The following is a 17,193-nucleotide window of genomic DNA, read 5'->3' as shown; positions in this document are numbered from 1 at the left end:
GTCTCCTTCATGCAAATAACAACAACATATCTGGTGTAATTCCACAAATGGGAGGTATTGAGAGGGTAGGATATAGGCAGACCTTACCCATACCTTAGTGGAGCAAGTAGATAGTTTCTTCTAGTTATTTCTAATAGACCCTCTACTCAAAACAAATATAACAGAAGCATGAGTGAAAGAAAAATTGTCAGAAAAATAGTAAGATGAACCATAGCTAACAGTATTAGGAGAATAAGATACTACAGGTATACTAACAAATACTATAGCATTCGGCTACCTATCTTTAACCTCCAAATCTTCCTATCTAGTGTTATATGCTAAGTAAGCTGAAAACGTCTCATGTCTTGTCTAATCACCTTACTCAATTCTTCTTTGACCTAACTCTACCTCTCCTAAAACCTACTAAGTTAAACTCGCACAACTCCTCATTGGTGTATGTGCACTACTCTTCACATGCCCAAACCATCTCAGTCTTGCTTCCCTCATCTTATCCACCATCAAGGTCACTCCAACCATGTCTCGTATAACCTCGTTCCTAATCATATCTCTCCTAGTATGGTCACACATCCATCTGACCATCCTCATCTCTACTACCTTCATCTTCTGAACGTGTGTGTTCTTGACTAACCAACACTATGCCTCATACAACGAAGTATTCTAGACTTCCATTCTATTACCAGTCTTGAGATTGTTCAGTCACTTCTACTAATAAAAGAAACTTCTTAAAAAACAGTATAACAAGCATTATTGTAGCAACTGCAGAATCAACGGGATATAATATCTTCTCAATTTGCGTTTTCACAGGTATGCACACACATAATCTTGGTCATAACAAGGAGAACACGCTTAAACAGATGGTGCACAAACTTGCCTGTTGCTGCTGCTGAAAAGAACAAGGTAGACGAGATCTTGAGATGAGAGACCGAAAAGCTGAAGAGCAATATAGGCACATGTGATGGTGCTGAGGAAATCAACACAAAGCATGAATTAGATATAATTATAGTCCAAAAACAAGCTGTTGTAACATATCAAATGAATAGCCAAAAAGTGCCATTAGTTTTAGAGGGACCAGAAAATTGTTTCTCATTCAGAATCATTTATAAAGGCATGTAAACACATATATGTAAACTCCTCCTCATTCCACTAAATATGAGTGAGACTTCATATTTTGCTCTCATCCATATAAAGAAACGAATAAGATGATATATCGATGAAGCTAACTGCAAACTGATACCATTTATGCATCATATTAGAATAAATACAACATCAAAAATGTACCTGCCAAACAAAGTTATTAGTATTATCAAAAAAGCTGCACTTATCCAACTTGACTCCTTATATGCAACCCATACCTGAAAATTATCACATGAAAAATCCTTACTAATGATTTTGACACAGTATTATATAAGTGTATGGCATGTTACTGCATGCCCTAGCCATACATAGTATCGTATTTCACAAACTTTGGACTTCTTTATCAAGCTACAGAGAGAAGAAATCTTCAAATACAACTGAGATTAAGAACAAAGGTAAGCAAAAAATGAAAAACCTTATCGAGAGAGCCACACAATGGCCAAAGAAATCAATTACTGCTGCTACCATCCACCTACACAGATATTGACTTCTTAAATTGCATGACAAAGAAAGATTTATACCAAGCGCAAATTTATACTCAGCTGATGTATGGGGATGCACACGTATCACTTCATCACAAACTCATGAAGTTTGCTTAACAGGAAAACTTTAAAACAAATTTGCAAACGGTAGATTGCAGCTCTTTGGACAAAGAAGAAATCAATCAGCACGGAGATAGGAAATGCTGTACATAGTGAATCCATGTAGTGGAAGAAAGAGCTCATTTCACAAGTATTTCGTTGGTTAGAATTTAGAAAGCACGAAGAGGATAATTAAAACAAAAATTCTGATTGAAATTTAGTATCAAAGACGCACATATTTTCCTATTATAGAGTCTGAAATTCCATAAACCATATTATCTGACATATGCCACACAGAAGGTAGTATCATGTTTCGCTGGAAAAAGTTATAAAGCTCACAACAGATCAGTCTAGTCAAATGTTTTAATATTCAAGTTCATAAGGTAAGAAACAATTAAGGAATTAAGGATTAAATGATTAGCATGAGGTAATAAATCACCAATAGTCCTTGGTCATGAAAAATAAGCAAGGCAATATTTTTAGCCAAAAATCACTTACATTTTGAGAGCACAAGTCATTTTCAGCGATCTTATCCCAACCTCCCAATCACTGTAATACAGATATTCCCTCATTTAGGAACTCGTTCTTTGAAAGACATGTTATACTTAAGTAAATAAAATGCGATATGACTTTTTGCCTCCAATTTAATATTATTTGTAAATACTCTCATTTGTCTAATATAAATTTTTAATTTTAGATAATTAACTTTTATTTTTAAAATCTAATATAATCTTATAATTATAATTGTGCAACCAAACAGCACACTTGTAATTACATTATGACAAACAAACAGGTCATAGTAATTACTAGATTGTATAATTATTAACCTGGTAATTATTACCCTAGTAATTACACCAATTTCAATTACCAAGTGGCTTTCCAAACATACCCTAATTACTTCTTTAGTTTTCCTAGTTGGTCAAATATATATTTTCAAAGCTAACTAACTATCAAGGGTATAATAGGAAGAATAAAGTAATTTATGTATTGATTTTATAAAATGACATATATTAAGGACCATGAGCCGAGAGTATTTCGGAAACAGTCGTCCTACATTGGTAGGAGTCAGGTCTGCATACACTTTACCCTCTCCAGACCCCACGATGTGGGATTTCACTGGGTGGTTGTTGTTGTTGTTGTACATATATTAAGGACCATCTATTTATAGTAAGGACGACATATAAATGGGAACGGGGAGACTATATGTCAAGTGGACAAAGATTTTATGGGCAAATACGCCTAAAAACATTTCTACACAAACATTTGATCTAGCCAACAATCTAGGTGTGTTTTGCTAACCATAAAGTGATAGTTTAGTTAGGAAACTCACGCTCTCAATTGTTCAAATATGAAACTCAAAAAAGTGACATAGATTAAACGGAGACGGATCAAATATACCCCTATACTATTGGAAATAGTTTAAATATACCTCTCGTTATACTTTCGGGCAAAATATATCCCTCCTATTATACTTTCGGTTCAAATATACCCCTCTCATTATACTTTGGTGCAGATTCGCCCTTAATTTTAACGGAATAACACTTTAAAAATCCAAAATTAAATAATTTATTCCCAATTTTAAATATCTAATTTTTTAAAAATAACTAAAATTTTCAAGTACTAATTTGAGTTTTTTTTCTTAAAAATGACAAAATACATTGCATAATTTTAAGTACTAATACATGAAATTTCTAAATACTAATTTGATTTTTTTTTCTTAAAAATTATAAGACAGAAAATGTTGTTAACATTTGAATACAAAAATATTTAAAGTATTTTGATACTTATATTTAAATACAGAAAGTATGAGTGCTGCAAAGCCAAATAGCCACATCACTGGAGACAAATATATGATTAACCACCAAATAAATGGATGATCATGTGGATACCTCAAACAAAGAAGTGACTGATGAGAAACAATTTTTGTCATTTTCTTGAAGAAACTGAAGAAAGAATCATAAAAAGTTACTGTTATCAATAGTGATGAATACCAAAAATTAAACACACAATTAGATGAGTTAACTATCCTTTTTACTTGATGAAAATATCCTCTCCTTGCTTAGCATCTTATCAGTTCGCAAGAATAAAAAACTCAAATTAATATTTAGAAATTTTATGTATTAGTACTTAAAATTATGCAATGCATTTTGTATTGTCATTTCTAAGGGAAAAAAAACTCAAATTAGTATTTGAAAAATTTATTTATTCCTAAAAAAATTAGATATTTAAAATTAGGAATGATTTATTTAGTTTTGATTTTTTCAAATGTTATTCCATTAAAATTAAAGGTAAATTTGTACCAAAGTATAATGAGAGGGGTATATTTGAACCGAAAGTATAATAGGAATATAATTTTTAGCCTGAAAATATAACGAAAGATATATTTAAACTATTTTCAATAATACAAGAATATATTTGACCCTTCTTTGTAGTTTAAATATGTTTTTGATCCCTAACTCTTTTCTTTAAAATATGATTTTTTTACTGACATCTTTCAAAAATAATCTTACTGTCTTCACAATGATTGAGATAAAATTGGCATATAATCTTTCGGACCCATCATGGTGTACCTTACAACAACAAACTCAGTAAAATTTCATGTTTATCTTACAACAGATATTTTATTATTATTGTTGCAATGAAAACAACTTTCCTTCAATTAGTTTACCATAGTTACCCCTTACATGTTTTTTATAATCCTCAAAATATCACACACTACACCCAAAAAAAACAAAAAGTAGCTCCTCCTCAAAGTACCATATTGCCCCTTACATGTTTTTATAGTGCTATGAATGAAGAAAGCAAAATAGTTACCAATCCAACACATTATTATACGTAGACGTAGAAAAATACAGCTTTCAGATTATACAATAAAATCCAACCACCCAAAGGAGAAAAAAAAAAGATGCACAGTTACAATCTTTCTCAAAGCCAATTGCAATACTAAGAGACGAATCCTCCTGACTCCCGAGTTCCTCTACCTCCAGTATCTGAAATGTAACAAAAGATGTTTCTCTTTCCAAACAACACTGAAGAAATCAAATAGTATATATAGTGGGTACAAAAGAATGGCTATGGCCGGAGAGTTATGATACTTTTGCAGGAATAATAAGCAACAACGTCGATAAAATATGACACTCGATGGAATTGTTAAATCCGCCTTAGCATGCACAGCCACCTCTTTGCTCTGTCTCTGAAACTGCCTCCGGAATGCCTTGGAAGTATCTATAAAACAGAACAAAGATGATTTCAGTACATACCGGTCTTCTAGCTGTCAAAATGTAGTATCTGAATGCAGAGGGAACAGGAACTTAAGAGTAGGTTCACTATCTCGCCACCGAAATGCAATTTCACTTCCACCGTTCCACGGTCATTATATCATTTGTAGTCAATACTCGATCAAGTTATCCTTATTCAACTATTCTATGAACCAGTACAGAGAACTAGGAAAAACCATTTGATGTACTGCTGTCATTATTTCAGAGGTATTAATCAGTTTTTAAACACCTTTTCAGGTTCAACGGAAAATTTGATAGTCTTACTGATTAGGAGATGTACCTCTAACAATATCAACTGAAGTTTATCCTAATAATCAAACATTGCTTGAGATGTCTAGCACAAAAGAAGCAGTCACCATAGCAGAACATCCTATGATGAAAGGAAGTTCCAACAAATCTAAGACCTCACTTCTTACTAATCCTAAATTCTGTAGTGAATAGACAGTTTCTCCGTTAAGCCTGCATAATCAACTCTAAGATATCACATTATCCACTCTATTAGACAAAGACAGATTTTTAGGCAGGTAAATTAGTGACACCAAACAAAGTCGCCACTAAGTTAAATCTCCCAAACCAACATAAGGTTAGACACAGAATCCATTGAACACATCTTGTTGACGACCCTACTTATCTAGTCAATCATCAAAAGCCTGTCACCCCAAGATCAATCTAGACAACAAGTTCTCAAAATTTACCAAAATGCATGATATAATTGGATTCACCCGTGCTAACAAACTTCAAATTGAATGGGGCTAAAAAGTGTATCACTTCATCTTGTAGAATAAGCTTCATATACCCATCTAAGATCAAGAAAACAAAGACAGAAATAAAGTAAGATCACTATGGAAAGGGACAGATAAATGAATTTATGAAACCATTGATTTCATCGGCATTAACTCAAGGAATGTAGGATTCAACTAGAAATAAAGCTTGAAAAACATCAAAGAATATTTATGAGTTCATTGTTTTACAAACATCGCCTCCTTTGCAAAAGCATTCTATCCTAAACTAGTAGGTCCTAAAATATACCACTCAATCAATCAACAAAGCCCTTATCCCAAATTAGTTGGCCTTGCTGATATGAATCTTCTATATTCATTCCACTCTCTTTAGCCCTATTTCATTCATGGGAAAAGGGTCAAAAATACCCCTCTACTTTCGCTTATTAGTTAAGTTTGTCACTAGTTATACTATAGGGCCAAATATGTATCTGCTGTTACCATAAGTATGCAAAATACCCCTCTTTTTAATGGTTATCCACATGGCCTAACATTTGGGTGAGGTGGACGCCACGTGGCATGCCACCTCACCGCCAGATTTTTATTCTTTTTCCTTTTCTTCTTTTTCTTTTTCCTTTTCTCTTTCTTATTTTTCTTCATCACAAACTTTTTTCTTCTTCTTCTCTTTTTCCAATGGCATCCATCACTTTCCCATAGCTATACCTCAATGGCATCTTCCCCAGTGACCCATGAAACTCACCATTTTCTCGGTGCTCTATTTCTTCTCCCTCGAGCTCTGATTTTATCTTTGTTCCCTTAAACACCACCAATCCTTCTTCAATCTCTCACCAAATTTCCATATCCAACAACAGTAAAAGCACCATTATCATTTCCCCTCAAATAGCCGTCGAAGATTCTCAATCATTACTCTCATATTTATTCCAATGTCAGCTTTCTAATGAAAGGAAAATTTCTGTCTGTAGCGTCTATAAGCATAACCATCTGTGTGTTCATTTTTATTTTATTTTTATATCTATTTTCAGATAATCGAACTTCAGACTTCTATCGCCATATACACGGAAGAAATCTGGAGTTTTAGTGGGGTTGCATCAAGGATCAGCCCTTAGTCCGTTTTTATTTGCCTTGGTGATGGATGGATTGATGCGACAAATCCAAGGTGATGTCTCATGGTGTATGCTTTTCGCGGACATAGTCCTGATCGATGAGACTCGTAGCGGAGTTAACGCTAAGCTGGAGGATTGGCGACATACCTTGGAGTCTAGAGGGTTTAAGTTGAGTAGGACCAAGACAGAGTACTTAGAGTGCAAGTTCAGTGAGGCACCTCAAGAGGTTGGCGCGGAAGTTAGGCTTTGTGACCAGGCCATTCAAAAGAAAAGTAGTTTCAAGTACCTTGGGTCTATCATGCAAGGCAGCGGGGAGATTGACGAGGATGTCACACATCGTATTGGGGCAGGGTGGATGAAATGGACGTTCGCTTCCGGTGTGCTATGTGACAAGAAGGTGTCACCACAACTTAAGGGCAAGTTTTACAAAGTGGTGGTTAGACTGGATATGTTATATGGGGCAGAGTGTTGATCAGTTAAGGTCTCTCACGTTCAAAAGATGAAAGTAGCCGAGATGAAAATGTTGAGATGGATGTGTGGGCATACCAGGAGTGACAAGATTAGGAATGAGGCTATTCGGGACAAGGTGGGAGTGACCTCGGTGGAAGACAAGATGCGGGAAATGCGACTGAGATGGTTTGGGCATGTGAAAAGGAGAGACACAGATGCCCCAGTGCGGAGGTGTGAGAGGTTGGCTATGGATGGTTTTAGAAGAGGTAGGGGTAGGCCGAAAAAATATTGGGGAGAGGTGATTAGACAGGACATGGCGCAGTTACAGATTAATGAGGACATGACCTTAGATAGGAGGGTGTGGAGGACTCATATTAGGATAGAAGGCTAGTACATAGTCTCGTTATTCTTCCGTATTAGTAGGCGCATTAGCTCACTATAATTTCTTGTGCTCTGACTTCTGACTTCTGTTATTATCTTTCTATTACTTTCGGCACTTTGATTACTCTACTTTATCTATGTGGCTTCCATTATCTGCGTTACTGGTTATTTGTTTTCTCATATCGCTTTGAACTTTTTAGCCGTATCTGACTTCCTTTTTATGCTTTTTTGAGTCAGGGGTCTCTCGGAAACAGCCGTCCTACCTTGGTAGGAGTAAGGTCTGCGTACACTTTACCCTCCCCAGACCCCACGTTGTGGGATTTCACTGGGTTGTTGTTGTTGTTGTTATTGTTATGTTTGATGCATATGTATCTATCAATGGACCTTCCTTTTTTGTTTTTTCCCTGATTTTTTAATTTTTTTAGTTTCTGGATTTTAATATACAAAAAGAAAGAGGCTGTTATGAATGGAGGAAAAAGGGAATTGGTGAGTTTCATGGGTTATTGGGTAAGATGCCATTGAGGCATAGCTATGGGAAAGTGATGGATGACATTGGAAAAAAGAGGAAAAGAAAAAGAAGTTTGTGAAGAAAAGTAAGAAAGAGAAAAGGAAAAAGAAAAAGAAGAAAAGGAAAAATATATATAAATATGGCGGTGAGGTGGCATGCCACGTGGCGTTCTCCTCACCCAAATGTCAGGTCATGTGTACAATAGTTAAAAAAAGAGGTATTTTGCATACTTTGGTAACGGCGGGGGAATATTTGGTCCTATAGTATAACCAAGGACAAACTTAGCTAATATAGATGAAAGTAGCGGGGCAAAATTGTCTTTTAGGTAAATTAGGAACTTCCTAAAACTAGAGGTTCATCGAATTCTCACACTTATCTCTATCCAAGCCTAATGTAACAATAATATTAGAGAATACACTTGACCTTCAATCTCATCGATTGTGTAAGGGTTCCCAAAGAGGTTTATAATATCTTGAACTCATTGTTTTTAAAAGAAAAAAGTGCAACCATATGACAAGATTCATTGAACTTGAACCGAAAAGTGAGAAGTGAAGCGCATAACCAAAATGTAATCAAAATAACTAATTTTAGCATCTCATATACAGTAATGTGGATATAATCCAACTCTCCAAAATTGAGACTCAAGGAGCAGGTCACTTCTCATTTGGATCACTTTGCGCGTAACAAAATTTAAACGCACAATTCTCTGAAGTGCATTGTTTTACTCGTGAAACAATAACCCCTCACTTAGCATCGTCTCATTGCTTTAAGTGACAAAGTGGTGGCTTTAATAACACTGCCTAAGTACTGAATTCATCAACTTAAGCTTTTGGTTTGGATGCTCAGATCCATTCGCATGGCATCAAAGCCAAACTTTCGTCTGCCCCTTTGCACAATTATCTTCTCTCTACTTAATGCTTTGAGCTTCTCTCTTTACTCATCCCATTGAGCCGCTTTGAGCCTTTTTCTCTTAACCCAACCCATGGAGTTGCTCTATGCTTCTCTCTTTCACAAATTCAACCCATAGAATCACTAACATTGCTCCAACACAATGTTATCTTGTTGAGTTTGTTAGAGTGAGTGAGAGTCCAACATTGGTCGAGAAATGGGCAAGTGGTCTTCTTATATAGGCTTGGACAATTCTCCTAACAAGAGCTAAATTTTGAGGTTGAGTTAGGCCCGAGGATCATATCTTCACATGGTACTAGAGCCAAGTTCATCTCTATTTGGGCCTGGCAAATTAGATTGTCCATGCTCCAATTGGCAGTTTGGGCGTGCAAGGGGGTATTAAAGTGGGTTGGAGTCTCACGTTGATTGGGAAATGGGCTAGTGATCTCCTCATATAGACTTAGTCAATCCTCACCTCAACAGCTAGCCTCTGGATTAAGTTAGGCCCAAGGTCATAGCTTCACACTAATTTACCTCACCCTACTCGACCTACTCGTGTAGAGTCTCCTCTCTCTCTCCCTAAACACAACAATATACCTACTATAGTTCTATAAGTGACGTCTAGGGAGGGTAGGATGTAAGCAGACGTTATTCCTAAAGAGTACACAAATTGAAAGAAACAAAAAAAGAATTTTCAGTCCATGTGTGTAAACCGTAGAACCGGGTTACACATCTGAGACGGTGTTAGAGAACACACTTGTTCCACATTGATTGTACAAGTGTATCCAAGGGGTTCAAATTTTCCAACCGGTGCCTTAAGGTTTTGGCTTGGGTGCTCAAAATTCTTCCACACACATATAACCTTAATTCTAACTACCTAGTACCTGTATGGATCTTTTGCTTATCTAACTTAAAAAGTCAACTCTTATAAATATTACACAAACATTCTACCAACACCACTTACTTTTTTGTTCTTCAACTACAGAAAAAAACTTGTTATTCCTTCAAAGATCTACTAAGTACTATACATAAAATCGCCATTTGACATATGACTGGTTCCTGTAAGCATATTGGAGGACTCCTTGCTCTCATATCCAACAACTTGCTATCATAACATTTACCTCAGATACAAGAACCAATAGAAAGTACCTTCTAAACAATTAATACTTGAATATTCCTTGAACCATAATATCAACTAAGTTTATCTACATCTTAAATCATTTTTGTGAAGATCTCAACCAGGAATTAATCCAGTATGTTGTTTCTGCTGAATAATCAGAAATATTTCTTCTATCTTTTTTCGATAACCGTGATGTCCGGGTCAATTTGCCCACACTTTGACTAATTCCACGGGGTACCTACTACCTCCCACCAGCACGGATACCAGCTAACTCTATTCACCAAGGCTTGGACATATCTGCTGCGATTTGAGCTTGCATGGTTCTAACCCACTTCATTGACCACTAGGCCACACCTTTTAATGCATAATTAGGAATATGTCTTCTTTCACACCCATCATACATTCAGTAGACCGTTAAAGGAACTCATTTTCTATAAAGTGTCCATTCTATTACAGTTCACCAAATTTTTGTGCCAGATGCACCGAATGAGCCATGGAGTAAACAGCAGGCAGTGCTGTACCTACTCAAGAAGGGCTCTTTCACTCTGTAACAGCTGTTTCGTAAAGCAGGCCGCGGATGTAAGGAAGACCCTAATATGCTGGCGAGAGCAGAAGGTCAACAATAGATAAATAGAGGCTTGGAAGACTATCCCTATGTGCATCATTTGGACAATTAGACTCTGGCTTAAAAAAAAAGGTAGACGCTTTGAAGGAAGAATAAACATATTTCCTTTGTAAAGTTTAACTGTCTACAAAATATATATTTTTGATGTAAAAGCAACATTCTAGAGAAGATGTAGCAATTTTTGGATTTTTGGGAGGAAATCATAAATTCTGATCTCTTGTACTTCCCCTGGAACCCTAGGGGTACTGTTTAAATAATATTTCCTTTACCTTATCAAAATACAAAAAGGGTCACAGAGACAAGGACGCATAGAAGCAGTGTCCTGAGCTATTTCAGATTCACCACCTAAGAAATTTATTCATCTGCCTAGCATGATAGATGTTGGAACCTTCAGAAGAACTATAGCACAGTCTTGCTCTTCGTCTATATGTGCAATAGATCAAAATTAGTTTCTGCCAAACATATCTCTTACAAAAGGCCAGCAAACACAACTTTCAGATAAGTTTTATCCTGCCCGCTTATCCATCCCCGAGGCAATGTTTATGCTATAAACCAATTTAATGTTTTTCCATGATTTAAAGTCCTAACCATCAATTGGGGTCTACTGGAAAAGACTTTCTTGCAGAACATTATCATTGCTATGCAGTGGTGAAGATCCATTTCATATTTATACCTCATTTTATGTCTTCACAAAAAGAACAACTGAGACAGACCACAAAGTGGTTCTGAAAACAAACCACCTGATATTGGCATATTTTTTTATACGTAAATATTTGTTTCTATATCACCAGCACCAAGAAGGTCGTAAGGGGTAGCTATAAAATACTATACTGCTTATCTAATGGACTAAGACGTTTCATGACAACTTACATATATTATACAGCAATGCAGCATCCCAAAAGACTCCTCCTAACTATGCTAAAATACTATGCTACTATCTTTCTTTTTGATAAGCCAAACAAAATATACTAAAATACACCAAGATAGTGTTGGTTTACAGATAATATATGTATAGTTGTATACACCATGCCTCCCAAAAATTGAATCAACAGTCTAGAACAAATAGAATTTTCTTATTACACTAAAAGAAATGAAACAGAAGAGGGTTTACTCTGCTACTTATCAAAACTAAACTAGAAGGGAAAAGAATTCCTTGCTAAGCAAGAATATCCTTGTATGCAGTCATCTTGTTAGATAATTTTCAACATCTTATCACTGATTTCAGTCTTTTAATCACATTTTCTGCCACTAATGGATTTTACACTTCAAATAACCCAGCCTTAAAAGAGATAACTCTAATGTCTACTTGTCTAGTCTTCAATATAACTCTCTCCTGCATAATTTTCCATGTGATTGCTATCATAAACTTGACATGAAAGTATGGAGAATCTCTATGATTAAAGAGATATCTTTTGCATGCAACAAGAAGAGAGTTTCTTAGATGGACCTTGGACAGTTTTTCTTGGAAATGATTTTTTGAGAACCTTTCTGGAAATACAACTACATACCCAGTGAAATCCCACTAAGTGGGTCTAAGGAGGGTAGAGTGTACGCAGACCTTACCACTACATCGAGGAGGTAAAGAGGTTGTTTTCAAAAGACCCTCGGCTCAAGTGCATCAAACCCAAGTAAAAGAAGAGGAAACAATGAAAAAACATAATCCATAATAAGAAAGGCAGTGTAAAGTCTACAAGAAAGAAACAATAAAAGCAGCTAAAAAGTGTGATAATCGAAACACAATACACATCATATGGCAGGAACTATAGGAATATGACAAGTACTACGACAGGCATTAACAAGCCTCAACCTACGCACAAGAAGACACCCCTTCACCCTTACTACCGTCTACCCTAATGCGCGACCTCCACTCCTTCCTATCTAAAGTTATGTCCTCGGTAATATGAAGTTGTGTCATGTCCTGTCTAATCACATCTCTCCAATACTTTTTCGGCCTACCTCTACCCCTCCGGATACCCCCTGCAACCAGCCTTTCACACCTTCTCACTGGGGCGTCAGTGCAACTTTTTTGTAAAAATAGTTGTTTCAAAGTTACAATGGTTAGTTTGAACAAAACAACTCTTAGCCTGTAGTTTGGCTTTTGATTATTAATATGTTTTGCCTTGTTTCTTCTAAAAAAAATTTGAGAAAACAAAACCAAACAAACATCTAGTCCAAAATCAACAAACACTTCAAGTGTGTTTAGTATGACACAAGTCATTTACCAAGGAAAATCCTTTATTGGAAAATAAATTCTAGTGTTTGATTGATGAATGAAAAGTATATCTTGAAAAAAAATTAAAGATAAATAATAATCCTAGTAAATCTGGAAGTGTTTTGATGAGATTTTGAGTATTAAGATTAATAACAATATCTAAGTGTTAGTTGAAGCAAGTGATATAAACTTAAAGTCTAGATAGTTGTAGGGTAAATGACTTCCGCCCATAAATTAGGGAGGTCACTTCCTGGTCCTATCGAACCAGACACTGAATACCTGGGGATGGCTAGGGCTTTCGAATCAAAGCATGGGAACTTTTCCCCCATTATGTTTCCGACAACCGAATATCAGAAAATGACTTTCTCATGAAAAACATTATCCTGAAAAGGGACTTCCGTTACACACCCTTCCAGAAACTTTTTAACTCCTGAGAACCCCCTTAATGTTAGTTTCATCGAACTACGCTAGAAAACATTCTTGTACGTTTGACGGGTCACATGTTAGAGTAAATTCACTTAACACCTTCGGGCACATCCCTTGAGTTAGATCATCTTATTACTACCGCAAAGTTACAAGGTATGTAAGCATCATATCTCATACAAGCAACAAACAACAGCGATTTGTTTATATTCATGAAAATTCACAAAAACTCACATATCCTGCTCGTGCTCATTTGCCAAGGCAGTTTTTGCAATAGACAAGAATGCAGCATCAACATTTATATCCTCCTTTGCTGATGTCTCAAAGTAAGGTATCCCTTTTGAAGCACACCACTCCTTTGCTTTCTTCTCAGAAACCTGTTCAGCATGAAAAAGACAAATCAATCAAAATTATTGCAGATAGAGAACAATACTGAAAAAAGGAAACTTCCATAGAGGATCAATCAAAAGCAAGTGTTACACACAATCCAGAGACCATAATTTGAAAATTCTAGCACTAACATTGCCTTACCACTCGGCTATTTCCACCATCTATATCAATCTTGTTCCCCAGTAATATGAAAGGAAATGTTTTAGGGTCTGGTGGATTAGCCTGCATATCAATAAATTATGTTGGTTAACATGGATCACGCAACTTATCTTAATTCAACAATCAGCAAGACAATATTTGCATGAGGAAATGATGATACATTCCAAAGTCACAACAGAAATAATCCAATTGAGATTTGAATGTATCAACTTATACGTGAAACTCTATAGCAGCACAACATAATCTCAAATCCTTTACCTATCCGGATCTTAAGCAGGAAAAAACTTGCAGGAATTAATTAGTCTCACAGGTGTTTGCCGACTTGTTGATAACGACTTGTTGATAACATGACTCTTAGCAGTCAGGATACCTTAAGCCACTAAACAAGAAAAAATCACTGAACCAAATGAATCCACGGAGAACAATCACCCAACCTGTTTGAGAAATTCTTCATGCCAATTGTCAAGGTTATCAAAGGATCGCATTACATTGACATCATAGACCAAAACACAGCAATCTGCACCTCTATAGAATGCAACTCCAAGACTCTGGAATCTCTCTTGACCAGCCGTATCCCATATCTACGAAACCAGAACACAAACATATCAAGCAAATGCATAATCCCCGAAACTGTTCAGCTACTCGTATGCATTTTAAGCACATAAACATCAGAACATTTTTCACAATATCAATAACCAAGAAACCCACTTGAAGTGTAACAAGCCTGTCATCAATTTGAAGCTCCTTTGTCACGAAATCAGCTCCAATTGTAGCTTTATATTGCTGACTGAACTTCTTGTGTACATATCTTTGCTAACCGTCAAAGACCCACATTCAAAACTACTTTAAAAATACATAATGCGCCAATAAACAGTAATCAGAACAAATACACAGTAAATCAAAACAACCCAAATACTAGAAAACTGAAATACTCGTAAAACCCAATTCATTTATTTAACAAAAAATAATTGCAATGTCGTAGAAAAGGATACTGATTCATTAATGACGTTTTACCAACCCTGAAAAGAGAAAACAAAAAAAAAACGAAAGAAAAATTATATTAGCACCATATACTCCAATTTATTTACAAATGACTAGCCAGAGATCAGAAATTTCTCAAATTTGTAAAAAGCTAAAGAGGGAAAAAAGGATCGTACCCACTATCGCCGAGGACGATAACTTTAAGCAAGGTTCTTCTACGAATAGACATGGCGAAAGAGAAATCAATTAAGAAAAAAAGTGAACCCTTTTTTCCCTTTTGGATATTGGGATTTCAAATCTGGGTTGACAATTTTCAGAAGAAAGAAAGGGGATTGTAGAGAGAGAGGAACTTAGAGAGAGAAAGCAGAGAAAAGCGGCGCCAATTTCGATATTTTTCATACACCGATTTGTTGGACAGATAAGCAAATATTAGGGGTGTGTTTGGACATCATTATGTAAATTAGTGTAATTATTATCTTTGTGATTAGGGAGTAAATTGGGAAACTTACTTATATCTCACTAGTTCAGAAGCTAGTTATTTAGATACACTTTATTGTACAATATTCTGAATTTTATCAGATTTTGATGCATTCAAATATATTCAAATACATGTATTTCGAGATACACTATATCCAGGTGGATTCGAATGTATCTGAAATATATAGATGAATCTCGCTCGTCTCCCTTGCCTTCCCCTCATCTCACTCGCTACTCTCCTATATATTTGGAATACATGACTCCCCCTCATCTCGCTTGTCTCCCTTGCCTCCCCCTAATCTCGCTCGCTACTCTCCTATATATTTGGAATACATAACTATCTCGCTCGCCTCTCTATTTATTTTAATTTATTTATTTACAATAATGTAGGTGTATCTTTCTCAATATATGATAGAAAACTCTTAATTAATGTAAGATATGTAATTATTTGAAACTATAAATAGAATTAGTATATATAATATGGATGTATATCTAATAACATAGTTTTTTCTAAAATTTGAAATCACACAAAGTGATTAAAATTAAATTTGAGTTACAAGTGATTACTATATTTTCCTACACTTTTTATTTATGCGGATTAGAATATAAAATAAAAACATGTGTATTAGAAGTCATAGAAGTCTATTTAAAGATTACAAAAGTCCTTAAAGTAAGAAGCTATTGTGTATAATAACTTCATTATTAATCATCGCAAATCAATTATTTTAGGTAAAACTATACAAAATGGACCTTTAAATAAATTATTTATCATTCCATACTTCGTCTCTAAATAATTTCTTTATGTACCCTTTCGCTCAAATTAATTGCCCCATGTACCCCCTTTATTCTAGGCCCAAATCGCGTTTATGATACCATCACAGTATATACATATTATGATGGTATCATTCAGTATTTGTACCCTCTTTAGTTCTGGGCTCAATTTCCGTCTATGATAACATCACGGTATATATATATATATCATAATAGTATCATTCAGTATTTGTGCAATTTTTCCTAAATGTTTTATTCCTTAATGATACCATAACATATGCAATATATTGTTACAGTATCATTGAGGATTTTAAAAGCGCCTCATTAAGAAATTTCAATATCATGATAATATACAAATATATTGTGGTAGTATCTTATGTAATATCGAATGACTTAGGAAACCTTTATGATACCATCACGGTATATATATGCTATGATGGTATTATTTAACATTTGTGATGGTATCATGTCAGTATATGATATATTCTAGAAGGACTGCTCATTGGTGAATGATATCATGCTAGTAAATGAATATATTGTCATGGTATCATTAATGCGTGAGTAGTTTTGTGAATGAATGAATAAAGGAAACCTTAGTGCTACCACAATAGTATATTCACATACTTCGATGGTATCATATGAGGAGTGTTACTGATTATATGAAACAATTATTAATGATACTATGTCAGTATATGATGGTATCATGAAAATGTCGCTGAAGGATTGAAGTAGACATCAATGATACCATGACAGTATATAGATATATTGTGGTGGTATCAATACAGACTGAAGCAACCCCAATGATACCATGTATTGATACCGCGATGGTATCATGGTCGCGAGTCACATGCTTTGGGGGTTATGAATTGTAAAGGGGTATTTGCTTGTAATTATTTTGCTTTTATGGAGTATAGGCTTAGTTTTTCCAATATTTTTATTATTAATCATTGTAAATTAATCCTTATATTATAT

The 17,193-nt window shown here is 35.2% G+C and overlaps 1 protein-coding gene across 1 annotated transcript; it reads right to left on the bottom strand.

The window, feature by feature from the left end:
- Window positions 1-4,525: 4,525 nt before the first annotated feature.
- LOC129903247 (ras-related protein Rab7) lies at window positions 4,526-15,380 on the bottom strand. The gene is made up of 7 exons (XM_055978755.1): window positions 15,150-15,380; window positions 14,985-15,011; window positions 14,701-14,800; window positions 14,427-14,573; window positions 13,975-14,055; window positions 13,678-13,820; window positions 4,526-4,940 (listed from the first exon to the last, which is right to left on the bottom strand). The coding sequence occupies exons 1-7, from the start codon at window positions 15,200-15,202 to the stop codon at window positions 4,877-4,879; spliced, it is 615 nt and encodes a 204-aa protein (XP_055834730.1). The 5' UTR covers window positions 15,203-15,380; the 3' UTR covers window positions 4,526-4,876.
- Window positions 15,381-17,193: the final 1,813 nt, after the last annotated feature.

Source organism: Solanum dulcamara, chromosome 9 (genome assembly GCF_947179165.1).
Source record: "Solanum dulcamara chromosome 9, daSolDulc1.2, whole genome shotgun sequence".
Classification (NCBI taxonomy): domain Eukaryota; kingdom Viridiplantae; phylum Streptophyta; class Magnoliopsida; order Solanales; family Solanaceae; genus Solanum; species Solanum dulcamara.
This window is presented reverse-complemented; position numbering and strand designations above follow the sequence as displayed.

Coding starts and splice junctions, on each gene's coding strand:
- LOC129903247 (XM_055978755.1), bottom strand. CDS start 15,202: ATGTCTATTCGTAGAAGAACCTTGCTTAAAGTTATCGTCCTCGGCGAT. Junction 14,801..14,984: donor AAAACGTCATTAATGAATCA/GTATCCTTTTCT, acceptor CGGTTAGCAAAG/ATATGTACACAAGAAGTTCA. Junction 4,941..13,677: donor AATGAGCACGAGCAGGATAT/GTGAGTTTTTGT, acceptor TCTGTTTTATAG/ATACTTCCAAGGCATTCCGG.